This window comes from Agelaius phoeniceus, chromosome 24, assembly GCF_051311805.1.
Source record: "Agelaius phoeniceus isolate bAgePho1 chromosome 24, bAgePho1.hap1, whole genome shotgun sequence".
In the NCBI taxonomy this organism is placed as follows: domain Eukaryota; kingdom Metazoa; phylum Chordata; class Aves; order Passeriformes; family Icteridae; genus Agelaius; species Agelaius phoeniceus.
In genome coordinates this window covers 1,604,007-1,629,512 of record NC_135288.1, presented here as the reverse complement: position 1 = coordinate 1,629,512, position 25,506 = coordinate 1,604,007, and the positions used below count along the sequence as shown (strand labels likewise).

Genomic DNA, 25,506 nt, shown 5'->3' with positions numbered 1-25,506 from the left:
TGTTGTGTCTGCCCCAAACGGGAGAACAGCAGCTGGCACTGCCTGTGGGGTTTGGAGTTACACACTGAAGAACCCAGGATTATATTACAAATTACAAATTGCAAATACAAATAATAAAAAATATATTAAATGAATCTATGAAATCCTGAGGCATCAGCTCCACCTCAGTGCTGCTGACACCCAGCAGGGCCTGGGGTGCACCCAGGGCTGGGGTGGCTCCCCTGGGGCTCTCACCCCACACCTTTCCTGGCTCAGGGCTGAGGAAAGCAGCAGAATCTTTAACAGTCCATCCCAAAATGGTTGGGTTTTACCACAGAGCCCGTGATGGGTCACGAGCATCAGCAGTGGGTTGTCACAGACATCTTTTATGAAAAATCCTTTCCTTAGGATTTTCCCTCCTGAGGAGCTGAGAGGCCTCAGGAACAAAATGTAACCAATGGTTATCTGCTGCTGTGGAATGCAACAGGTGCATCTGGGATTGGGCTCATGTGGTTGTTTCTAATTAATGGCCAATCACAGCCAGCTGGCTCAGACTCTCTGCCCGTGCCACAAACCTTTGTTATCATTCTTTCTTTTTCTATTCTTAACTGGCCTTGTGATGAAACCCTTTCTTCTATTCTTTTAGTTTTAATATAATATATATCATAAAATAAATCCAGCCTTCTGAAGCATGGAGTCAGATCCTGGTCTCTTCCCTCATCCTCAAACGCCTGTGACACGGTCACAGGGGGTGCCATCAGTCCCATCCCGGCCGGATTTTGGCAGCTCCGGTGGGAAGGGGGGCAGGAGCTGCCCTGCCCTGCCCGGGCACGCTGGGCAGAGCCGGGCACAGCCCCGGAGCCTCCGAGGTGACTCAGCGGCACCGAAACGCCCGCGGTGCCACCAGGGCCGGGAAGGGTGACCCGGGCCAGCCCCGGGTGGCTCCGTTCAGGGAACCTTTGGATGGTGCCGGGAATCTCCACCCGGGCTCGGAGGCGCTTGCGGCGCTGCTGCCGGCAGGGCGTGGGAGGGATGAGCTCCACAGGGCAGCAGCTTCTCCTCCCCGCACCTTTCTGCCTTTAAAGGAGGTTTCTCCTCCCCAGGCCGTGTTTGCTCCCCGGCTTTGTCCCCTCCCTGTCCCGGCAGCTCAGGGGACAAAGGAGCCGCTGCCGAAACCCGGCGCCTCCTCCCAATGCCACTGTAGGACACGAAACAACACGACGCGCACACAGCGCTGTCCTCAAGGCAAAAAAGAGAAGTTTATTTTTTGACTCTAACATTTATAGATTTCTAAAAGTGCCAGTGGATTGGAGGGTGACAGTGCCACCTCTCCAATGACACTGGACAATCTAACAGTCTATCAAATTTCTCTTCTTCCATAAAAGAATGCAAAACAATGAGTTATTTACAGCAAGTGTGTGAGAAAGCTCGTTACAATAATGTGAACATCAGAAGGCTTAGAAAATCTTAAAAAATCAGGGCGACAGGTTCGTTCCTGCAGTCACAAAAACCTCATTTACCCGCATTTGGGGGTTTGTGGGCTTCAGCAGCACCAACCAGAGCCAGCCCGAGGAGCGAGGATGCTCCTGCACAGCCCCGACTCGGGGATGCGCGGGAGGGACCGGGCCCAGCCCGGCCGGGCTGATCTCCTCCATGGAGAGGCGTCAATATTTTGCAAACAAAGCCGCAGCCGCGGGTGCAGCCCCGGAGGGCGGAGGAGATGAAGGTGCCGAGCGGAGCATCCGCGCTCGGGGCACGCCGCGATTTCCCTGGAGACGGCGGCAGCGCTCGCTGCTTCCTTAGGAACCAAACATTTCATCCGCCTTGAGTAGGGCGGCAAATATGCGGGACGGGCCCGGACAGGCGGCCCAGGGGTGCCCCGGGGCGGGATCGCTCCGGCAGCGGCTCCGGGCCCAGCCCGGGATGCTCTGCGGGATCCGGGCGCGCCCACGCGCGGCGCTGCCATCCCCAAATGCTCCAGCTCCTCGTTCTGCAGGAGCGCGGCCTGATTAACTCAGCTGCAGGATGATTTCAAATTAACAGAACAAATGATTCCTGTCTCGTTGTTGCCCCAAACTTTGCTGGGTTGAGCGGCACCCAAAGCTCCGAGCACTGAGGGGGGTTAGGTTGAATTGGGATTTATTTTTTATTTTTAACTCCCTGTCGAAGCCTCTCCTCCAGAAGCCATTGGCTGGTTCTTTTCCTTGCTTGCACCGTGCGGTTTTAGCCTGACAGGTTCTGCAGGACACGGGGAGAAGAAAAACTTCCCGGTGGGAGCTGAGAGGGATCCGGGCGTGATCGGGAATGCGGGGCTGGGACTGCCCGAGCATCCCCCGGCACCTCCCTCCTGTCCCCTCCTGTCCCCCGGCAGGGACAGCGGGGCTGCTCTGGGGAGGGGACACCCGGGGCACCCACAGGGACACGGGGACACCACAGGGACACGGGGACATCACACCTGGGGCACCCTCAGGGACACCGGGGGTTGTCCTGAGTGGGGACAGCACACCTGGAGCACTCACAGGGACACTGTGACACACAGGGACAATTCACAAACACTGGGATTTATCCCGAGGGGGGACAGCACACCTGGGGCACTCATAGGGACACCAGGACGTTTTACCTGGGGCACCCAGAGGGACACGGGGACCTGTCTGTGGGAGGGGACAGCACACCCGGAGCACCCACAGTGACACCGGGGGTTGTCCTGAGGGGGAACATCTCATTTGGGACACTCACAGGGACACGGGGACCTGCCCTGAGAGGGGACATCTCACCCGGGGCACTCACAGGGACACTGTGACACACAGGGACAATTCACAAACAATGGGATTTATCCCGAGGGGGGACATCTCACCTGGGGCACCCAAAGGGACACGGGGCCATCTCCCCTGGAGCTCTCGGGTTTCCCCCGGGCCCGGGGATGCTGTGCCCGTCCCCGCGGTGTCCCTGCCGTGAGTCTGGGGCTTTGGAGCGGTTCCCTCCCGCCTTTCCCAGTCCTCTCGAAGCTGCTGAGAGCAGCAGAGGTGGCTGCAGGAAGGGCCGGGCACTGAGCTGGGCTCCTGTGCCACCCTCGGTGCCTGATGTCACCCCTGGCATTGGGCTGGCTGCCATCAAACGCTAGCGGTAATTACAGGATGCTGCTGGGTTCGCTCATTAAATGGGATTAAAAAGAGCGGCCGGGAGAAGCCGCAGCGATGGAGCCGCGGGGTGTCCCAAACACGGACCCTGCGCTGGGAAACTCAAACTCCTCCAGGCCGGGACACGCAGGGACAGCCCCAGAGCCAGCGGGGCTGAGCACGGGATGCACCCGGGGCCGAGCCCCAGAGGGCTCCAGGCTCCACCCTGAGCCCTTTCCCATCCCAATCCCCATCCCAATCTCCTGTCCCAGCCCCGACTCTGCCCAGGGCAGGTGCTGAGCGTGGCTGAGGCGCTGCTGGCACCACACCTGGGAAAGAACCAGCGGGGCTGTGATTAATGACAGTAATTATCGGGTTATCTTCGTTAGGGCAGGGATCTCTCCCTCTGAGGCACCCGAGCCCGAGCCCTTTAATGAGAGGGTGGCCCTGGCTGCCCCGGCCTCCTCCTCCTCCCCCAAATCCAAACATCTCCTTTGTCCCTCCTGCAGCCCCCACGGCAGGGAAAGGTGGGAAAGGAGTCAGACCCAACATCCCTGGCAGGAGCAGCCAAGACTAAACATGGTGATCTTGATGTTTGTTTATTTTTAAAGCTCAGCCTCTCTCCATATATCAAAGCTGGACTTAAACCACAAACACCTGAATTTTTCCAACTTCTACTCAATATTTGCCCTGTTTAATGTCACACACCCACTGGAGAAGGGCTGTAGTGTTATCCTGCTTCTGCAGTGGCAGAACAATTCCAGCATATTGCCCCTGTGGGGTGGCTGGAGGGGATGGAGCAGCCCCAGGAGAGGCAGAGCTGGGCTCTCTCCCCATTCCCACCTCTCCTGCAGCTCCAGGGACATTTGTGGGTCCCCCAGGGCCTGGAGGGCTGCACCAGCCTTGGCTGGGCTCTCCCACAGCCCCATGATTCACCCACTCAGGGTTTGAGTTTCCCAAGGGAAGGGACCAGGCTGAGTCAGGCTGAGGAGTGCCAGGGTGGGGATTCCTTCCCTCCTTTCCAGAAGGAAAACTCTGATTTTTGGAGCATTGTGAGGTCCTGATGCTCCCAGAGGGAAGGGAAGGGGCAGGAGAGCTCTGCAGCATCCAAGAGTGAGGATCAGGGAGCAGGAACGTGTCTGATCCCTCCTGGGCTCTGTGGCAGCAGTGGGAGAAAATCCCTGTGGGACAGGAGGGAGGCTGCAATTCCCACTCCACACCTGGGACCTGCAGGAACAGGGCCTGGCTGCAGGAACAGCACTGAGCACGGGAGGATCCTGCTCAAGAAAGGCTCAACAAGCACCAGGAAAACAAAATCTTCCCAGAGGCACATCCAGAGCTCCTCACACACCCCAAAACCTCTTTGGGGGCAATGCCTGAAGGTCCCCAACCTGCCTGGGGTTAAAGCACAGCACAGGGGCTTCCCCTCCATGTGTCCTTTGTACCATTTGATGGAGAATTTTCCCTAAAAGCATCTTCTCCTGCTGAGCCATTCCCCTTTGGGAGAGGAGGGGGATCCCAGGGTTTGGATAAAGGGTGGAGCTGGTTCCTCCCCAGCTGCTGATGTGAAGGGTTGGGATCAATCCTGCAAAGGTGTCTGCAAACAGGGATTTAACCATTATTTTTTTCCCTCCTGGAAAGAAGGGAGTGACCATTCCTGGAGGCTCAGGGGGCTGCCCCTGGCTTTTCCCATCAGCTTGGAGAGCCAGGGGCGACGTCCCTGAGGTGATTTTGTCCTCAATGCACCCAAGACCCTTTTCCAGCCCTCCTGGTGAGCTCAGAGCTTGTTTTTCCCTGGATCCTTGATCCCTCACACCTGAGCTGTGACTCACCCCCACCTGGATGGGAACGTGGCCGTGCAGCAAACGAGTCAAGGCCAATCCTGATTTTCTTACCAGGGAACAGAAACGTGACCAGGGGTGGCTCCTACCCAGCCTCAGGACGTCCCTGGGTGCTTTGGGAGCCTCCTGGGGCTGCAGGGCAGCTCCAAACCTGCCTGGTGACACCAGGAGTGAATTCAGGAGCCTGGACTTGGTGGCTTTGGGCTCCTTTCTGTCACTCGGTGCCTGGAGGGTCCCTGGGCTGTGACCTGAGCAGGATCCAGCCCTGGGCTGGCCCAAAGGCCGGGAGGGAGCCCTGCAGGATTCCCCCTGCAGGATTCCCCCTGCAGGATTCCCTGTGTGCACCCAGGGCCTGCAGGCTCCTGCAGCATGGCCAGATCATCAACCCTGCAGAACCTGGAGGAAAATGTGGGATTCCATCCAGCTCTGGGGCACTGCAGCCCCAGGATGTCCCCACCACGTCCCTCCAGGCTCCACCACGGTCTTGCCATGTCCTGGAAGCTGCCACAGACTCAGGTCCAGGGAGGAAATTCCTTTTCCTCCACTGGGAAAAGTGCAATGAATGTTCTGTGGCACTGGAGCGCTGCAGCTGGCTGTGTGAATGGGCAGCAGCTCCAGCCCTGCTGGTCTGAAAACATTTCTGGGGAATTGCAGAGACAAAGCAGGAGAGTTTGGTGGGCAGAGGAGCAGGGAAGGGCCCTGAGCTGAGCTGGGAAAGGGAATTCCAGGGCAGGAGCAGCACAGAACAGCCAGGGGAGGTCAGGGCTCTGTGGCACCTGCAGCAGCTGGGGGGACAGCAGGTCCCTGCTCTCCCCAGGTTTAATTAATCCCCACATTAATTAAATCCTGGAGCCCAACCCAGTGCAGGGATGTCAGAAATTCGGGGAGCTCCTGCCCACAGTCAGGTTCAAAGCAATCCCACAGCTCACCCAGCCTCTCCTGCATCACAAAGGGCTTCTTTCCCCCAAATAATGTCTTTGGCAAATAAATTAATATTTTTGGAGAGGAGGTTGACTCTGTTGTTCAGCTCATGGTTCAGCTCATCACTTTGAGTAATTTCATCCATTCTGAGGCATCTCCCCTCAGTCTTCTCATTCTTAATTTAAGTAACAAACTCCCCTAAGTCTTTGCTGACCTCCCAGCCCCAGCCCAGGGGATTTTGGAGCCTGGAGCTCTTTGCCTTCGTGCAGCACCGGGAACTTTGGAGCCTCTCTGTGAGAGGCTGAAAGTTCAGCCTGGACCAGCTGAACTTTCCAAAGCACTTCCCTTTTGTTCTTGTCCCTCCCCACCTCTGCTGGGGTCATTATTGTCACCCTCAGTCCCTCCCAGGCCCATCTGCTCCCCAGCACTGTCAGGATGCTCCCACCTTCTCTTCAGCCCTGGCTTGTCCCTAAACCACAGCCCTGGGCAGGGAGCCACTGCTTGCAGCTCCTTTATTTTCCAAAATCCATCTCTGGGCCTCTGCAGAGCACCCAGGACAGCTCTGGGGAGCTGCTGCAAGAAATTTCAAAGCTCCCTCTGAGGTGCCACCCCCTCAGTGTCCCTGATGCTGAGCAGGGCCCAGGTTGTGCTGCTGGCAGCCCCGAGGATCTGCCCCAGCCGAGGGGAGGAGCCCAAGGTTCCCCTGCCAGGAGCTCCAGCAGCTCCTGAATCTGCTTTGACAGGAGATCAGGGCCAGCACAGGTGGGGCACAGCAGAATTCCCAGCAGCATTCCCAGCAGCATTCCCAGCAGAATTCCCAGCAGGACTCCCAGCAGCATTCCCAGCAGCATTCCCTGCAGAATTCCCAGCATCATTCCCAGCAGCATTCCCAGCATCATTCCCAGCATCATTCCCAGCAGCATTCCCAGCAGGATTCCCAGCAGCATTCCCAGCAGCATTCCCAGCTCAGCTGTGCTGCCCAAGGGAGCCAGGCTGCCCTGGCAGGCCTGGGGGCACCCCCAGGCTGTGGCTGCAGGGCACCAGAGCTGCTTTGGCCAGCAGAGCCCCTGAGCAGGGCAGGGAGGCAGCCCTGGTGCTCCTGCAGCTCCCACACCTTCCCCAGCCTGGCCACAAATGGCAAAGCCAGAACACGGTGGGGGCTCAGCCCTGGCCCTGCTGAGAGCCTTGAGCAGCCCAGCCCCACAGCCCTGGGGGGCTCTGGGGAGCTGCTCCCAGCACTGGGGCACCTCTGGCAGGGCTGGGGGGTTGGCACTGCCCAGGCTGCCCCAGTGACTCTGCAGCCACCCTGAGCAGCCCAGCTGCAGCTTGGAGCAGGTTCTGTTGGCTCTGCAGGGTTCCCATGGAGCTGTGCCTGCTCTCTGATGTGGTTCCAGGGCAGCAGAGGTGCAGGGCTGCTGCTCCAAGGAGCCAACTCCAGAGCAGCCCCTCCTGCACCTCCCAGGGCCAGGCAGAGGCACCAGCCCAGCCCAGCCCCTGTGGGGCACCCAGCAAAGCCCCTGGGGCAGCTCCTGCCCAGCCCCAGCCCCTGTGGGGCACCCAGCAAAGCCCCTGGGGCAGCTCCTGCCCAGCCCCAGCCCCTGTGGGGCACCCAGCAAAGCCCCCGGGGCAGGTCCTGCCCAGCCCCAGCCCCTGTGGGGCACCCAGCAAAGCCCCTGGGGCAGCTCCTGCCCAGCCCCAGCCCCTGTGGGGCACCCAGCAAAGCCCCGGGGCAGCTCCTGCCCAGCCCCTCCCCAGCAGCAGCTGCAGCTGCCAGGAGTGACCCCAGCCCAGAGGTGAGAACACAAACACTGCACCTTCACCCTCTGCTAATTGCCAATCCAGCACTAACACCAGGCACCAAAGGGCTGGGGAGTTATTCAGCCTCTCAATTATTATTATTATTATTATTATTATTATTATTATTATTATTATTATTATTGTTATTTCTGGGCTGGGGCTGTGCTGGGGAATTCAAGTTCAAACAGAGACGAGGAAGCCAGGGAAGCTTTATTAGATTCCAGCCTCACCAGGTGTCAGCAGAACTGAGCCAGGGGAGGCTCCAGCATGCACAGGTGGGGAGCAGGGCTGGGGCAGAGCTGGGCTGGGCATGCAGGGGGCAGTGCAGGGCCCAGGGGGGCTGTGCAGGGCCCTGGGGCTGCCCTGGCTGGAGCTGAAGGGTTCCCAGAGAGGGGACAGGGATGGGAGCAGCCCCCAGAGAGGGGACATCCATCAGAGGCACAGAGAGCTCTGGATCCAGCCTGGGAGGGAGCCAGGACAGGCCCTGGACACTCCATGGAGGGGACACAGAGCTGGGGACGGGAGGGGAGGTTTGGGAAGGGAAGGTTTGGGAAGGTTTGGGAAGGGATGGGATGGGAAGGTTTGGGAAGGGATGGGATGGGAAGAGATGGGAAGGGAAGGTTTGGGATGGGAAGGGAAGGGATGGGAAGGGAAGGTTTGGGATGGGATGGGATGGGAAGGGATGGGAAGGAAAGGGAAGGGAAGGGAAGGGAAGGGAAGGGAAGGGAAGGGAAGGGAAGGGAAGGGAAGGGAAGGGAAGGGAAGGGAAGGGAAGGGAAGGGAAGGGATAGGATGGGATGGGATGGGATGGGATGGGATGGGATGGGATGGGATGGGATGGGATGGGATGGGATGGGATGGGAAGGTTTGGGATGGGATGGGATGGGATGGGAAGGTTTGGGATGGGAAGGTTTGGGATGGGATGGGATGGGATGGGATGGGATGGGATGGGATGGGATGGGATGGGATGGGAAGGGAAGGTTTGGGAAGGGAAGGGAAGGGAAGGGATGTTGTCCTTGCAGACCCCCAAGGCCCCAGCCCCACACAGACCCTGCCAGGGCAGCAGGCAGTGCCCAGCTGCTCCCTGGGGCTCCCTGAGCAGGCCCAGGGCTGGAGAGAGCAGCAGCTCTGGAGGGAAATGTGAGAACACCTCGGCACTGAGGCTCCTGCCTGGTTCAAGCACTAGTCAGGCCCAGCTTACCCATTTGTTCTGTTTATTTAACTTCAAAGAGGTGCACACTAAAGCATTAGGATTTACTGGTTTGGATTCCTCTCTGTACAAGTTCTTTCAAACAGCTTGAATGCACAAGGCTTTACAGATAGAAGCGCTGAAACACAAATTTCTAAATTTCAAATCACTCCATGAAGAAAAATTGTAGAAAATAAAAAACAAAACAAAACAAAACAAAAAAAAAAGGAAAACAAAACAAAAAATATTCCAACAAAAAACTGCAGCACTCCTTGGGAAAGGGACAGACTGCACGAGGAGGGACACAGAGGGGTGGAAGGCAAGCAGTGGAGGCTCTGCCCAAAGCTTCTCCGTGCTGGCAGCTCAGGGGATGGAGTTCAGGAGGTCCTTGAGGAAGCTGTCGGGATCATTGATTTCTGACAAGAGTCCTTTGAACAGAAGAAGGCAAGAGAGAAGAATCAGCCCCTGTTTGTGCTGCCCAGGGGGATTTGTGCTGGGCCATGTGTGAGCCACTGACAGCTGCAGGGTTATTTTAGGGCTGGACACGAGCAGGGCAAACCCTGCTGGCTGCACGTGCAGGAGGGACTGAAATGTGAATTTAATCAAACACTAAATCCACATGGAGCTGCTGCTGGGCTCCCCAGCTCTGCTCCCTGTGCTGGGCAGTGAGAGACTGGCCTGGGGCAGATTTTGAGAGAGGAAAGAGCAGTTGCAGCTTCCCTGCAGGTTTTCAGCATCTCCTGACTCCTGGAGGTACCAAAATCCTCAGGGAGCAGCTCTGGCTGCACCCACCTGCTGCAGGTCCCATCTGCTCACCAGCCCTCAACCACAGACCCCACAAACCACCCTCCAGCTGTGCTACAGCTGTTTCACAGGGCAGGGGGAGGCTTTCCTGCCTGGGGCTGCTCAGGTGTGTGTCCCAGCAGTCTGGGGCCAGCCCAGGCTGGGCAGTGCTGAGCCCTCCTCTCCCTGTCCCCTCCCCAGGAGCTGCAGCAGTGTCAGGAATGCTGCTGGCTCCAGTCACCAGCTGCACAAGGCAGCCTATAAAAGGGCAAGCAAACACTCACCAGCCACATCCAAAAACTCAGAAAACGTTTCCACTGGCATGAATTCCTCCTGGAAGGTTTTCAGGGCCTTGTCTGCAGCCTCGTGGATTGGCATGTCGTTGTGTCGGATGAACTCAGCCAGAGAGAAGGACCAGCCTCCCTCTGTGTTACTGGTAGGCACCTTCTGACAGGGGACAAACACACCAAATCAGGCCAAAAAGAATGATTTAATTAAAAAATAAATTACTGCAAACCCTGGTGCCTTCTCCCATTGCTCCTGGATTTCCATCCCTGCCTCCTGCAAACAACCAAGAGAGGAAGGAATTCCCTGACTGCAGCTTCATGATCCTTTTTTGCAGGATGAAACAAGGTCCCAGGCATTCTCTCACCCTCAGCACTGAACCCTCTCTGGAAGCTGCAGGTTTCTTTCTGCCCCTGGCTCCTTCCTCACCCAACCATTTCCCTGGCACAGCCTGGAATGTCCTTCCTTCCATCAACAATGAGCAGGAAAAGTAAGCAAATACACAACACAGGAGTGCTGCCAGCTGGAGAAGTCTCTCAATTCTTCAGCTACTGCAAGGGCTGCAATGAGCAGCTTCTTGTGCCCTTTCTGCTTTTGCAAGGGGCAGAAGAAAAAAAGAAGGAAAAATCCTTCCCTGTGAGGGTGGGCAGGCCCTGGCACAGGTGCCCAGAGCAGCTGGGGCTGCCCCTGGATCCCTGGCAGTGCCCAAGGCCAGGCTGGATGGGCTTGGAGCAGCCTGGGACAGTGGAAGGTGTCCCTGCCATGGCAGGGGTGGAATGGGATGAGCTTTAAGGCCCCTCCACACCCAAACCATCTTGGGATCCTGTGAAATTTCATTTCCAAGGACCTTGGAGAGAGGGGTTTCAAATTTTGATTTCTATTTCAAACTCATGGCATGGCTCAGGTAGGAAAGCTGAAGTGGGGCTGAGCTGGAGGTGTGCAGAGGACCTGCAGTGCTCTCCTTACCTTGAACATGTTGTAGATGAGATCCACGAGGGCCCAGAAGAGCAGCCCCGAGCGGTACGTGGCGTATTCCTTCACTGCCTTGTCTGCCAGTCTGGGGAGGCAAAGCAGGCTCTCTTAACCCCTCTGCCGTGGTGGGGAACCCAGGGCATCCCTCTGGCTGCCCTGGAGGACTCCAGAGCCTGGCAGGGGGCTCAGAGACCTTGGCATGCAGTCAAAGACACCTTTGATTCTAACCCAGGAAACAATTCCCAACTTTGTGCAAAGATGTACAAGCCACAAGAGTTTGAATAGAATGACAGTGAATTTATCACAGGGTGGAAAAGTAGAATTTTGGGGTTTTTAGAATGGGGGTTCAGGAGGCAAGATGGAGGAATCTGGGTATGTCCTGTCCTTCTTCTTCTTGTTCTCCATCTTCTGCTGTGATGGTGACACTGTTTGATTGGTTTAGAATAGAGACAGACTGTCTAACACAGGTGATAGGTATTGGAAAATTATTGTAAATAAAGTACACCTAATTCTCAGTATAAAAAGCCAACACCACCCCAAGGTGGTCAGTGTGCCACAAACTGACCTGCTGGACAGATCTCAGCAGGTCAGAGAAAGAATGGAACAGATGAGATAAAATAAAGAACCTTGAAAAGCAGAGCCGAGGAATCTCAACTTCTTCGAGCATGGGGCTGGGAAAAAAGAGACTTTCCAATACCTTGGGAGCCATTTCAGCAACACCAAATCCGACACCATGGGGCTTTGGAACCCCCTGATGGCAGCAGGAGCAGCCAGGGCCCAGCTGTGACAGCAGGGAGGGCTCTGAGTGGCCTGGCTGGGTGCTCCTGCCCAGGAAACTTTGGGCACCTGGGGCTCTCTGGGCACCCCCTCTGCTCCAGGGCAGCTCTGCAAGCCAAACCTCCTTCCATGGAGGGAAATGAGCACTGAGGGAACTGGAGGGCTGAGATACCCAGGAAATCAACAGCAGAGTGGGAAAAACAATGTACAGGCCTTGTTTGTGTGTTCACTGCTGGAGAACAGCAGATTCCTGAAGGGAAGACCAAATCCAGGGGGTATCAATGACAGAACAGCTTTGTGCTTCCAACTCATAAAAGCATTTCTGCAAGACTCTGAGGGAAATCTCTTGTCCTTGAAGAAATGGAGGAATTTCCATTTAATACATCCTTGGTTCTTCTCCTGCCAGGAAAGGACTTCTGGAAATGCAGCACCTGGGTTTGGAGCAGTAGGAATGCCCTAAAAGGTGCAGAGCTGTGCTGGGACAGCAGCTCCCAAAGTCTGCAGGATTAATCACAAACAGGTTCTGGCAAGGAGGAACCTCCTGCCAGCAGCTCTCATGGCTTTGGAATTTTTGTGCCTGTGCTCCTCAGGTACATCTGCCCCATCACGTGCTGCTTCCTGCTCAACACTCCAGAGCTTTGGAAAAATCAAAACCATTTTTTCTGCACCCAGGACCAGCTCAGCTGCTGCTGCTGTGAGTCAGCAACACAAACAGGGGCTCCCACTGACACTGCCCCAGACTGGGCTTTTCTGGGGGAAAAATGAACATTTTGCTGTTCTTATTAAAAGGCTCCACTTGTGTGTCTGTGCCCTTAAAACAGACATCTTAGTAGGTGGCAGCCTGCTCGGGCAGCTCAGCTTAATTATTTAAAGGAAAACCAATTAGTAAAGGTGACTAAATTTCCACGGGATGAAGAGAACTCCGAGCGAGGCTAATTCTGGCCTCCCAAATCCTGCAAGCCAGACTTTTCCTTTCATGTGAATGGGTTTGATCTAATTGCAGTCTGCTCCTTTAATTGAAAACTAAAAGGCCCTTGTGGGTTAGGGCTGGGAGTTACCTTCTGGAGCAGCTGCTCCATGGAGGAGCTGCTGGGTTTCACTCCTGCAGCTGGACAGGGACTGCCAGCACAAAGCCACACACTGGGCAGGCCTGGCTTGCAAAGGGAAGGGAAAACAATCAAAATGGTCTTTTCCTCCTCAATTCCAGAGGAAAGCTACACTAAAAAACATCTACAAGATTTTTTTAGCCAGAATTTGTGGTTCAGTAACGATGAGCACTAAATTCAGTTCTTTGGGATCTGTAAATTATATTTACAAAATCCCAGAACTGAGATCTATTCTGGGAATTTCATCTTTGGTTTAAATAGGAAGTGTTACCAAAACAAGGGAGGTGCTGATCATCTCCCCCTGGTACCTGTGCTTCCACCCCTCCTGGCAGAGCCAGAAGCCCTTTTTGGCTCAATTCTCCCCAAATCTGTGACCCTGGCTGGCCCAGCTGAGGAGCTCCATGGGCACCTCCCCGTGGGGTGGGATTTGCTGCCTTGGGATGAGGGCATGGAGAGCCCTCCTGCCCTTCCCAGGATTTACAGGAGGTTTCAGATCAGCAGATCCTCAGCTTTTAAAGATGCACTGGGGTTCCTGCAGTGGTTCCTGTCCTTTTTTAGGATGCACTGGGGTCCCTGCAGTGGTTCCTGTCCCTTTTTAAGATGCACTGGGGTCCCTGCAGTGGTTCCTGTCCTTTTTTAGGATGCACTGGGGTTCCTGCAGTGGTTCCTGTCCCTTTTTAAGATGCTCTGGGGGTTCCTGCAGTGGTTCCTGTCCCTTTTTAAGATGCACTGGGGGTTCCTGCAATGACTCTTGTCCCTTTTTAAGATGCACTGGGGTTCCTGCAGTGGTTCCTGTCCCTTTTTAAGATGCACTGGGGGTCCTGCAGTGGTTCCTGTCCTTTTTTAGGATGCACTGGGGGTTCCTGCAGTGACTCCTGTCCCTTGCTGAGATGCACTGGGGTTCCTGCAGTGGTTTCTGTCCTTTTTTAAGATGCACTGGAGTTCCTGCAGTGGTTCCTGTCCCTTTTTAAGATGCACAGGTAGCAGTGAGTCCTTGGGTGTCCCCAGCCTTCATCCCAGAGCTCTGGGAATGGAGCTGCTCCCAGACAACACCCTGAACATGGAATGCTAATTTGAATGCTTTGCATGCAGACATTACCCTGGTGTCAGAGCCAGTGGCTTCCTCTCTGCCTCAGCCTACAAATTCAAGATATTGGCACTTATCTGCAGAGCCTTTCACCATCCATCACCCTCTTCCTGATTTTCCACAAGAATAAATAAGCCCAGAGCTTGGAAATCAGAATTGCCACATTGCTGTTTCTGAGAGGCTTTATCAGAGGGAGGCTTTGTGCTCCCTTAGTCTGCAGAGATTAAAGAAAGCCCTTGAATAAACCTTGACATAATTCCTGAGTGCTGTTTCTGAGTGTGCTCCCCTGAAATTCCAGACATTGGATGCTTTAGCTGGAAGTTCCTGGCTCTGCCTGTTCCTGTGTGCTTTTATTACAGCACCTGGGGAAGGAACAGAACATCCAGGGAGGTTTAAAAAGCAGCAAACTCACCCCAGGCTTAGCCCTGCCAGCCCAGGGGAAGAGCTGCACCCCTGAGGCTCCAGGACATGCCCTGGGTCTGTCAGAACCCCCAGGAATTGGGAAACAGGAGCCAGGGGAGGCTGAAAGCAGCACAGGGAGCAATGGAGGAGCCCTTTCAGGGCTCTCTGCCTTTTCCAAGAGCACTGGTTCATGCTGGGTTTGTGCAACTACAATGTAATGACTTTATCAAACACCTAATTACTGTCATCAGCATAAAAATGCCCTTTAAGGCGACTTAGAATAATAATGAATTGATTCCTAATTATGACAGCTATTTCAAATCATCCTTTCAGAAACTGGAATTCCCTTTCCCTCTCTGGAAATATTGTGCCTTTGTCAGGCAGGCACAGCCACTTATTCTTGTGCTTCAAGTGCCTGACAGCTGCTATTGATTTTTTTCTTTTTAAAAAGCAATGGCATTTGAGTTCTATTTCTATTTTTCTATTTGAGGGAGGCTGGAGCACTGATCAAAAGGGCCCAGAAGGAGCTTCTTTAGGGAGGCAAACAGGGATGAGGCACAGCTCAGCCAGCTCATGGCTGAGTGCTGAGGTGGGGGAGGAAGAAGGAAAAGCTCCATTTCCATGGATCAGCTGATTGATGCACTCCAGGGAACAGCCAGAATGAAATTCCTGCTCAGACCAGCCCTGGGGGGCATCTGCAGCCACTCAGGGCCAGGCTGGACAGGGCTGGGAGCAACCTGGGCTCTGGGGCTGTCCCTGGGCTCTGAGGGTGTCCCGGGGCTCTGCTGGCTGTCCCTGGGCTCTCAGGGTGTCCCTGGGCTCTGCTGGCTGTCCCTGGGCTCTGAGGGTGTCCCGGGGCTCTGCTGGCTGTCCCTGGGCTCTCAGGGTGTCCCTGGGCTCTGCTGGCTGTCCCTGGGCTCTGCTGGCTGTCCCTGGGCTGTGCTGGCTGTCCCTGGGCTCTGGGGGTGTCCCTGGGCTCTGGGGCTGTCCCTGGGCTCTGGGGGTGTCCCTGGGCTCTGCTGGCTGTCCCTGGGCTCTGAGGGTGTCCCTGGGCTGTGCTGGCTGTCCCTGGGCTCTGCTGGCTGTCCCTGGGCTCTGGGGGTGTCCCTGGGCTCTGAGGGTGTCCCGGGGCTCTGGGGCTGTCCCTGGGCTCTGGGGCTGTCCCTGGGCTCTGCTGGCTGTCCCTGGGCTGTGCTGGCTGTCCCTGGGCTCTGGGGCTGTCCCTGGGCTCTGGGGGTGTCCCTGGGCTCTGGGGCTGTCCCTGGGCTCTGCTGGCTGTCCCTGGGCTCTGCTGGCTGTCCCTGGGCTCTGCTGGCTGTCCCTGGGCTCTGCTGGGTGTCCCTGGGCTCTGAGGGTGTCCCTGGGCTCTGCTGGCTGTCCCTGGGCTCTGGGGCTGTCCCTGGGCTCTGGGGGTGTCCCTGGGCTCTGCTGGGTGTCCCTGGGCTCTGAGGGTGTCCCTGGGCTCTGCTGGGTGTCCCTGGGCTCTGGGGGTGTCCCTGGGCTCTGGGGGGTGTCCCTGGGCTCTGAGGGTGTCCCTGGGCTCTGGGGCTGTCCCTGGGCTCTGAGGGTGTCCCTGGGCTCTGCTGGCTGTCCCTGGGCTCTGGGGGTGTCCCTGGGCTCTGCTGGGTGTCCCTGGGCTCTGGGGGTGTCCCTGGGCTCTGCTGGCTGTCCCTGGGCTCTGGGGGGTGTCCCTGGGCTCTGCTGGCTGTCCCTGGGCTCTGGGGGGTGTCCCTGGGCTCTGCTGGCTGTCCCTGGGCTCTGGGGCTGTCCCTGGGCTCTGAGGGTGTCCCTGGGCTCTGCTGGCTGTCCCTGGGCTCTGAGGGTGTCCCTGGGCTCTGCTGGCTGTCCCTGGGCTCTGAGGGTGTCCCTGGGCTCTGCTGGCTGTCCCTGAGCTGTGCTGGCTGTCCCTGGGCTCTGGGGGTGTCCCTGGGCTCTGGGGGGTGTCCCTGGGCTCTGCTGGCTGTCCCTGGGCTCTGGGGGTGTCCCTGGGCTGTGCTGGCTGTCCCTGGGCTCTGCTGGGTGTCCCTGGGCTCTGGGGGTGTCCCTGGGCTCTGCTGGGTGTCCCTGGGCTCTGAGGGTGTCCCTGGGCTCTGCTGGCTGTCCCTGGGCTCTGCTGGCTGTCCCTGGGCTCTGGGGGTGTCCCTGCCATGGCAGAGGGTGGCACTGGGAGGGTTTCAGGGTCCCTCCCAAGCCAAGGCAGGCTGGGATTGTGCAGCTCCACAACCCTGAGTGCAAAGGTTACTCAGAGGGGCCAACACCTGGTGTAAACTACACACACTCCATCGGCTGTGAGTGGGGCTGTGAGTACGTGTGACAGTGACACGAGCAAGTGTAATAGTGACACAAGTGGCTCTATGAAAGTAACACAAGTGGCTCTGTGACAGTGCCCCCAGTGGCTCTGTCAAAGTGACACAAGTGGCTCTGTGATGGTGACACAAGTGGCTCTGTGACAATGACAGGAGTGGGTGTGACAGTGGCAGGAGTGGGTGTGACAGTGACATGAGTGGGTGTGACAATGACCCCAGTGGCTCTGTGACAGTGACAAAAGCCCTGTGCCAGTGGCCCGTGGGGCTCTGTGACAGTGACACAAATGGGTGTGACAGTGACATGGCAGCTCTGTGACAGGAGCAGCTCTGTGCCAGTGACACAAGCCCTGTGCCAGTGGCCTGTGGGGCTCTGTGACAGTGACACGAGTGGCTCTGTGACAGTGCCAGTGACCCCAGTGGCTCTGTGACAGTGACCCCAGTGGCTCTGTGACAGCGACCCCAGTGGCTCTGTGACAGTGACAGTGCCCCCAGTGGCTCTGTGACAGTGACAGTGCCCCCAGTGGCTCTGTGACAGTGCCCCCAGTGGCTCTGTCTCAGTGACCCCAGTGGCTCTGTGACAGTGACAGTGCCCCCAGTGGCTCTGTGACAGTGCCAGTGCCCCCAGTGGCTCTGTGACAGTGCCCCCAGTGGCTCTGTGACAGTGACAGTGCCCCCAGTGGCTCTGTGACAGTGACAGTGCCCCCAGTGGCTCTGTGACAGTGCCCCCAGTGGCTCTGTGACAGTGACAGTGCCCCCAGTGGCTCTGTGACAGTGCCCCCAGTGGCTCTGTGACAGTGACAGTGACCCAGTGGCTCTGTGCCAGTGCCCCCAGTGGCTCAGTGACAGTGCCCCCAGTGGCCCTGTGCCTGTGACCCCAGTGGCTCTGTGACAGTGCCCCCAGTGGCTCTGTGCCCATACCCAGCCAGGAGGCACTGACCTGCTGGCCCCTCCCGGGGACACCACGCGTGCGTGGGCGGTGACGAGCAGCCGGCGCAGGATGTCCCCGCGGATGGCGCGCCAGCGCTCGGGGGGACACACGTGCAGGGCCAGCACGGTGTAGTAGTGGGGCCCGTCCACCTCGAAGGCGCTCTCCACCCACTTCTCGCGGGGCTGCTCCAGGAAGCTCTGCAGGTTCTTCTCCTCCCGCGAGGTCGCCCGGGTCCTGCAACACAGGGGGAGCCTCAGAGGCTGCTCAGCTCCAGGGGCTCAGCCTCTGCCCCCCAGCAGCCCTGGGTGCTGCCAGGCACCCTGCACAGGCAGCCAGCTGGGCACCCCCATATTCACCCCCTGGCTGAGGATCTGCCCCCCTGGGTACCACCAGCTTTTCTCAAATTCACCCCCTGGCTGAGGATCTGCCCCCACTGGGCAGCACCAGCTTTTCCCAAACTCTTCCCCTGGTTAAAGATTTTCTCCCAGTGGGCATCACCAGCTTTTCCCAAATTCTTCCCCTGGCTGAGGATTTTCCCTCAGTGGACACCACCAGCTTCCCCCAAATTCACACCCTGTCTGAGGATCTGCCCCCACTGGGCACCACCAGCTTCCCCCAAATTCACACCCTGTCTGAGGATCTGCCCCCACTGGGCACCACCAGCTTTACCCAAATTATTCTCCTGTCTGAGGATTTTCCCTCAGTGGGCACCACCAGCTTTACCCAAATTATTCTCCTGTCTGAGGATTTTCCCTCAGTGGGCACCACCAGCTTCCCCCAAATTCACACCCTGTCTGAGGATTTGCTCCCAATGGACACCACCAGCTTTTCCCAAACTCATCCCTGGCTGAGATCTGCTCCCAGTGAAGCAAACACATTTTCCTTGGAGTTGTGGGTGGCACTAGAGGTTTGCCAAACAGCTACTATTGCCCCAGTGGAAGGTAACACCACTGTAGAGGTATTTTTCCCCTTTTTTTGAGAAAAAGATGAGTGGTGCCAACTCCCATGGGACACCACATAGCCACTGCAGCTCCTGCAGCCACACCTGGATCCATTTATAAAATTCCTCTACTGCAAAAGCAACCCCTGGGAACATACAGGCCAAATTCAAACCCAAAAGACACTGCACATTACTGCCAGCTTATATAAATATTTTATCCTTTTCCTCCTTTCCCTCAGAGCTCCAGTGTCCCAGGAGTCCTGACAGCCCAGAACTGACAGTGGAAAGCACGTGTCACAGGAGACTTTGGGAAGTTGCATCACACTTTGCCACATCTGTGACTCTACTGCAGCAGCAGAGGCTGCCAGCCAGGTCAGACCTGTGACTCTGAAGTGAGATAAACTCTCCCTATCAGGCACCAAGCAGCATCCCAGCAGATGAGGCTGTCAGGGCTGTGTGACCTTTTCATCTGCTAAAAGATGCAGCTGGGAGCCAAGTAGTAGCTCTTTATTTTCTCCATTTAATATTAAAAATTCTGTCTGGGAAGTACAGAAGGCTTTTTTTCCATGTCTGCCCAGCGGGTTCTGGGCTCTGTGGTGCCAACAGCAACCTAACAAGATGAAACAAATAGTTCCATTTATTTGTCTCCCAAAGGATTGGGAAAACAATAGCACAGGGATCTGGAGATAGATATTAAAAACAAAAGAGAAATTGTATTACAGCCAAAACCTTGATTAGTTCCAGGCGGGAAAGTGAGAGGGATTTCACTGCACTGCATTTGGAGTGACCTTGGTGTGTATTTTAATATTTATACCCTCATCTAATTAGTATTACTTACTAATATCTAACTCCTCCAATAGAGGATATACATGGGCAGCCCATTTTTGCAGGATCAGAACCAGCTCATGTCTTCCAAAGCATCTGGGTGCCCATGGATGTGGCCATACAGCCTCAGTGCAGTGCCAATACACTGCTGTTTATTGGCAAAAAAAAAAAATGGTAACCCCCCCAAAAAATTAAAAATATCGGGAAAATCTGGTGGACCTGAACCCTCCTCCAGGATGTCAAATCTGGAAACCAACCTGTGTTATTTGAACACTGAATAAAATTGTATCAGGGTTAAGTTTTCAACTAACAATTATTTCATCGCAGTGTCTCTTCTGCCTGCTCAGGAGAAAATTAAGCTGGCAGAGTTTCTTTAATGTAATAACCCTGTTGCTCACCCCAGAGGTAATAATTACATCTAGAATGGAAAGAGAAGCTAATTCCCAATTGCTTTTACTCAATAGGTTCCCTGTTATCCGGCATGTCCAGACTTCACTCCCAACAATGCGAATCCTTAACAACCTACTTAGGATGCGCAACCCTCCCAAAACTTTATGTGATTTCCCATCTGTGCTGGCCCGTGCAGAGCTGGGGGAGGGTGGGAGGGGTGGCACTGACGTGTTGAGCACGTAGAGCACGGTGTGGATGATGTAGGGGATGAGGTGGATGTTGCTCTCGCGGCCGCCGCCCCCGGTGTCGATGCTGAACGACTGCTCCATGGCGAAGCGCAGGAACAGCAGCTTGATGTCGTGCACGTTCAGCTGGTACGTGGGCTCCCTCTGCCCCGTGCACTCCTGCAGGTACGTGTTGTGGCTGCAAAACACCAGGGGGCTTTCAGAGAGCTCCTCCTGCCACAGCACAGCCCCTCCTGCAGGTTTGTGTTGTGGCTGAAAATCAGCAGGGAGCTTGCAGAGAGCTGCTCCTGCCACAGCACAGCCCAGGAGCACAGCAAGCATGGCACAGAAACTCACAAAGGCAGCCCTGCTACCTTGGAGTAACCTCCCCAAAGGGAGGCTTTCAGCTCTCTCTGGCAAATCCAATTCCATCTGCAGATAGCTGTCCACACATCAATACTATTTTCCCATGCCCAGGACCTGGGATACAGCTCCTGGCTGAAATGGTTCCAGGATGCTGCCACTCTTGATTCCACAGAATCACAGAATGGTTTGGGTTGGGAGGAACATTAAAGATTATCCAGTCCCAACCCTTGCCATGGGCAGGGACACCTTCCACTGTCCCAGGTTGCTTCAAGTTCTGTCCAACCTGGCTTTGGACACTTCCAGGGATGGGACATCCATAACCTCTCTGGGCATCTTGTGCCAGTGCACATCCCTTCACAGGGAAGACTTTCTTCCCAATATCTGATCTAAACCTATCCCCTGTCAGGTTCAAAACTTCTAATGTGACATTACAAACCCAGCACAAGGTAAAGCAGAATCCTGACATCAGCATCTCCATCTGCTCCAGACAGGTGCCCAAGCACCTCAGTACCATCCAAGAGAAGTCTGGAAATCTACACCAGGGAATCCACTGGTGTCAGAAGGTTTCTTTTGTACAGTAGGGGCTCACTGGGCCACAAATGAATCAACACTGCATCTTCAGCTGTGACTGGGGGCTAAGGAGGCTCTGAAATTATTTACATGAAGCCAAGGAGCAAACAGACACCTGCACTTTTTTAGGAGATTCACTCCTGATGGTAGAACCTGAAATGGCTCAGTTTCACCAAGATTCAGCTGCACCACCTCTGATCCCAAGATTTCAGGGGAGTGTGTGGCAAGGATCTGACTCACCCAGATGCAATCACCTGGGGAAGAACCTGCCTGTACTCACCGTGCCAAGCACGTGGCAAAAGCAGACTCTGGCACGTGGGGCCCCCACACTGGCAGGAGCCCATTGCACTTGGTGTTGGCATTTTGCAGGGCTGCACTCTCCCACTCCTCACGGCCCCGAGCGAGTCTGCACAAGAGACAGAGCACACCAGGCAAGTCAGGAGGATGCAAGCTTTTGTCTAAGGAAACATCCCAAAAATGACAATTCCACAGCTTCTCTCAATGCTGGACCTGGCAGAGTCCAGGCCAGAGCAGTCTTAAAGCAAACCCTGATGGAGAAGCCCTGCAAAGTGATCAACAACCCAGCCCACCCAGAGTCCCACAGTGATCCCAAACCAGCTGGAAAGGCCTCCAGGCCAGGCTGTGGGGCTGTGGGGCTGTGTGGCTGTGGGCACACGTACCTGACAGCTGCCAGGTGGCAGTCATAGTGCACGATGTTGAAGTGGGACACGGTGCTGTAGCCCTGCTGCTTGCGGGGCTTGTTCTCAAACTCCTCGAGCGCCACGCGCTTGGTGAAGGTGTAAATCCCCAGCACCTTGGTGGGCTGCAAGGACACACAGCTGCCTTAGCAAGCACTCAGCTCTGCACAGGACACATCTCTGCTCTTCCCACCCCACAGCTGCCTTAGCAAGCTCTGCAACTCATCTCCTGCTCTTTCCACACCACACTGAATTGAACCTCTCCCAGTCCCAACCTTATGGTATTCACATACTCTTTGAACAGAGAGAGACATTAATTCTCCCTCCCAAGATTTTTCCTGGGGAAGGCAGTGAGAAAGCTCAGGGAAAGAAGAAATCAATTCTTATCTTCACTTGCTGCATCTGTTGTTTGGCACATGTGGAATGTGTTATGCAGATTGTTTGCTGAAAAGGGATTTGTTAATTGGACACTGGTGATGGTTGTTTTGACTGATTGACCAATTAGGTCAAAGCTGTGTTGTGACTGTTGGAAAGGGTCACAGGTTGTTGTTTAGTATAGTTTAGTATAGTATTAGTATAGTATGTAGTATAATATAACATAGCTTAATAAAGCACTTGTTCAACCTTCTGAATCACAGAGTCAGGGCATGTTATTCCCCCTTTCAGGGTTCCTTGCATCAATATCGACCTCAAACGTAAACTGGTCCTGTGTTTTTCCAGCTCTCACTTTCCTTTCCCAGCCACCTCTGGAATTACTGATCTGAAGAACCAACCCTGAGACTTCCTGATCTTCCAGTGCCAGCACTTGTGCAACCAGCTACTGGCAAGTCCCCATAGGAGCTGAGGGCTCTGAAAATGTGTTTCCCTTCACCTGGAACTTCAATCTCCTGTCACCATTACCTGGAACTCTCAGCTCCCACTACCTGGAACTCTTACCTCCCACGATCTGGAACTTTCAGCTCCCATGACCTGGACCTCTTAGCTCCCATGACCTGGAACTTTTAGCTCCCATGACCTGGACCTCTTAGCTCCCACTATGCAGAACTCTTAGCCCCCAGTACCTGGAACTTGTATCCCTCCCGGCAGATGCAGCAGGTCAGTCCTGGCTCCTCTATCAGCTCCTCCATTTGTTTGAGCAGTGCAGTCTTGGTCACCACCTGGCCCTTCTCGTTTGTCTGGAAGAGAGAAAAGCTCAAGCAGGTTAAAAACAATGACAAACCATGCCATGCCCACCACTGGCACTGGAATGCCCATCCCATCTCCCAGCAGCTCTGTTCCCTCCTGGCAGCACCAGGCAAACAGGAGGGCTGGAGCTCTGCAATATCCATCAATAAATCCCTTCACACACTTCCTGCTGAGGCAGCTTGAGCAGGGCAGGAAGGAAAACCCCTGAAGGAGCAGAGCACCCAGCCATTACCGTCATGCCCAGGGTGCCCAGGGCCTTCTGCCTCATGGCCATGGCCATCCTCTTCTTCTCGGCGCGCGTCTCCTTCCGCGCGGCGTCGATCTTCTTGTTCACCTCGGGGTGCTCCCTCAGAGCCTCCAGGAGGTTCTCTGCCAACGTCCCAATGCCTTCATCACTCGACACCTGCTCCAGTTTGTGCAGGTTGGAGATGGAGTCTGTTCCTATTAGCACCTGGGGGCATGGGAACACAGCACTGCTCAGGAGGAGGGGACTCAGGACAGTGACTGTCCCTGCTGATCCCAGGGCACAGCTGGGCAGAGCACTGAGCTGCAACAACTGCTCCTTCTTTTTAATGCTCCTGGGCCCTAAAAACTGTGTGTAATTCTGGGGCAATTTGCCTCTCCACTGGTCATTACCAGCTCACATGGGGATGTCGGATAAAATGTTTATTTTGTGATAAGACATTGTATTGATGCCTTCAAACACCAACAATGACATCCTGAGGAGCTTATCAATAATTACCTTCTCTTCACACTGTATGTCAATCTCACACCACACAGCAGGAGGAAATATTCAAATCAGAATCTCAGACTTTTCCAGATGATGCCTGAAGCTGCCCAGCAGAGGCTCAAGGCATCAAGACAAAGACACAGAGTCATGTTCCCAATATTGTCATGTGACACACAAAACTCAGAGGATGCTCTGCAAAGGCAGAACTTGCCCAGGGAATACCTGAACAGCTTCCATACCTATGCCTACTTTGAGATTTCCAACAGAATCAGCAATTCTTATAAGAATTTCACATTCTTATAAGAGGTAAGCCAAGGAGAACTGGATTTTCTCTCTGCTCTATCCCCCAAACAGAATTCCCTTTAGACTAGAACCAAAATCTTCCAGCAGAAAAAAGTGTGAGCAAAACTGTTCTAACTGTGATGAGGATGGCAAAACAAAACCCAAGAAGAATGAGTGTAGAACCAGGTCTTAGAGGAATTTCTGCTCAGCTGCAGCCCCAGAGCAGAGTGCCAGTGCCCTGGGCTCACCTGCGTTGCAGGGTGCTGCGTCGCCAGGCCTCGGAGCAGGCGCAGGATAAAAGGAAGTGCAGGTCGAGATAAGAACCTCTTCCATATGTCTGCATCCAAACTGCATGGAACACAAAAGGCAGCAGCTGAGGGAGTGTCCCAGACAGCAGCATGGCTCCAGGCTGCAGGGAACACTCCCTCCCTCCCTCCCCCGTGTCCCTGCTCAGCTCATTAATGAAGGGACGGTCACACTCCCACTCCCATGCTGTGCACAGCCACAGTGCCAGCTCTGAGCCTGGGGATTTGTGTTCATGAGTTGGCTACCAACAGCAAAAACTCTGTTGCTGTGCAACGGGAGGGAACAGGCAGGAAACACAAGGATTGAGATATCCAAGAAATCAGCTTGGATGGGTATCAAATGGGAAGATTTCAGGGTTTTTAGGTCATCCCTATATGTGCACTGCCTCACCAGACCTCTGCATCACAGCTCTGAATGCTCCTGAATGGGCACTTGTTCATGGATTTCTTGGGAGGTTGTGGTGATGGGATGAGGAGGATGTCCAGGGCAGTCACACACATTAACCACACACATTAAAGAGTGACTCTTACTTCTTTGCACTTGGAATGTGCTTTTTCATGTAATCCAGGGCATTCTGTGTAATCCCCTTCTGCAGGATGAGATCTTTCAGCTGATGGCCATTGCTGTTGTTCTTTATTCCTGCTGCTATTTTACAGAAGCAATCCAGGAAAACTTTATCATCTCCACTGTGCTCCTCATCATACCTGAACAAAGAGAAGAGATGGTAACTCTGCCTGTAATTCTAACTGAATGCTGTACCTGCCCCAGCTCAGAGACTCAGAAAAGCTATTCAGGCCCCTGTCATCTCAAAGTACTCTCTGAAGACCTATTCCTCAAGCTAGAGCTCACACTTTTATTTCAAAACTAGCTTGAAAGTGAAAGAAGAACTGAAGCTGAAGCCTGGCATTAGACTGGAGCAGCATCAATGAGGAAATGAAGGCAGGGACGTGTCAGTAGAAGCCATTTCAGGTGCTTTTAGCTGAGCTGTGCCAACGTACTTATCAAAGTTACAGTAGGGCTTGAAGCGATCCACCAGGATCTGCATCTTCTCCATCTCCCCGAAGGACAGGTAGGGGATGATGCGCAGCAGCCCCTGCAGCACGCTCAGGTTGGAGCGCACAAAGGTGCTGTTGATCTGGTCCAGCAGCATCACCAGCTGGTCCTTGTCCCCTGTGAGGAGGAGGTTGCCCTGTGAAGCAAAAGCAGCAGGATTTATATTCAATAAATTGACAAGAAAATTCTCACTCTGGGAGCTGGTGGGCTACTCCTCTTGTGAAGGGGTAGTCACTGATAAAAATAAAACTCAAGTCTCATCCCAGAGGTCTCGTGGAATGGCTGCACCAACCCCTCTAGCTGACACTTGGCTTATTCCACGTGCTGTTCAAGCATTTTCCAGCCAAAAGCCTAATAATTCCAACCCAAAGCACACCAGATTCCTGTTCACCCACAGCTTCAAAAGATGAGTGAGAAGCTCTTCTTGTTCTCAGTCTAGATGAGATAC

The 25,506-nt window shown here is 54.9% G+C and overlaps 1 protein-coding gene across 6 annotated transcripts in view; it reads right to left on the bottom strand.

Moving 5' to 3' along the window:
• Window positions 1-8,851: 8,851 nt before the first annotated feature.
• UBR4 (ubiquitin protein ligase E3 component n-recognin 4) overlaps window positions 8,852-25,506 on the bottom strand; it is a 94,416-nt gene continuing 77,761 nt past the window's right edge. For 5 of the 6 annotated variants that reach the window (XM_077190368.1, XM_054647799.2, XM_077190370.1 and 2 more), the window contains 12 exons: window positions 25,004-25,194; window positions 24,536-24,709; window positions 23,948-24,047; window positions 22,920-23,138; window positions 22,564-22,677; window positions 21,485-21,627; window positions 21,085-21,210; window positions 19,873-20,067; window positions 17,499-17,723; window positions 10,878-10,968; window positions 9,911-10,073; window positions 8,852-9,271 (listed from right to left, as the gene is read on the bottom strand). In XM_077190368.1, the coding sequence (XP_077046483.1) occupies window positions 9,207-9,271; window positions 9,911-10,073; window positions 10,878-10,968; window positions 17,499-17,723; window positions 19,873-20,067; window positions 21,085-21,210; window positions 21,485-21,627; window positions 22,564-22,677; window positions 22,920-23,138; window positions 23,948-24,047; window positions 24,536-24,709; window positions 25,004-25,194 (1,806 nt within the window). In that variant the 3' untranslated portion in view covers window positions 8,852-9,206. The remainder of the gene's footprint in view (window positions 9,272-9,910; window positions 10,074-10,877; window positions 10,969-17,498; window positions 17,724-19,872; window positions 20,068-21,084; window positions 21,211-21,484; window positions 21,628-22,563; window positions 22,678-22,919; window positions 23,139-23,947; window positions 24,048-24,535; window positions 24,710-25,003; window positions 25,195-25,506) is intronic. The other variant, XM_077190369.1, reaches the window with a different exon arrangement.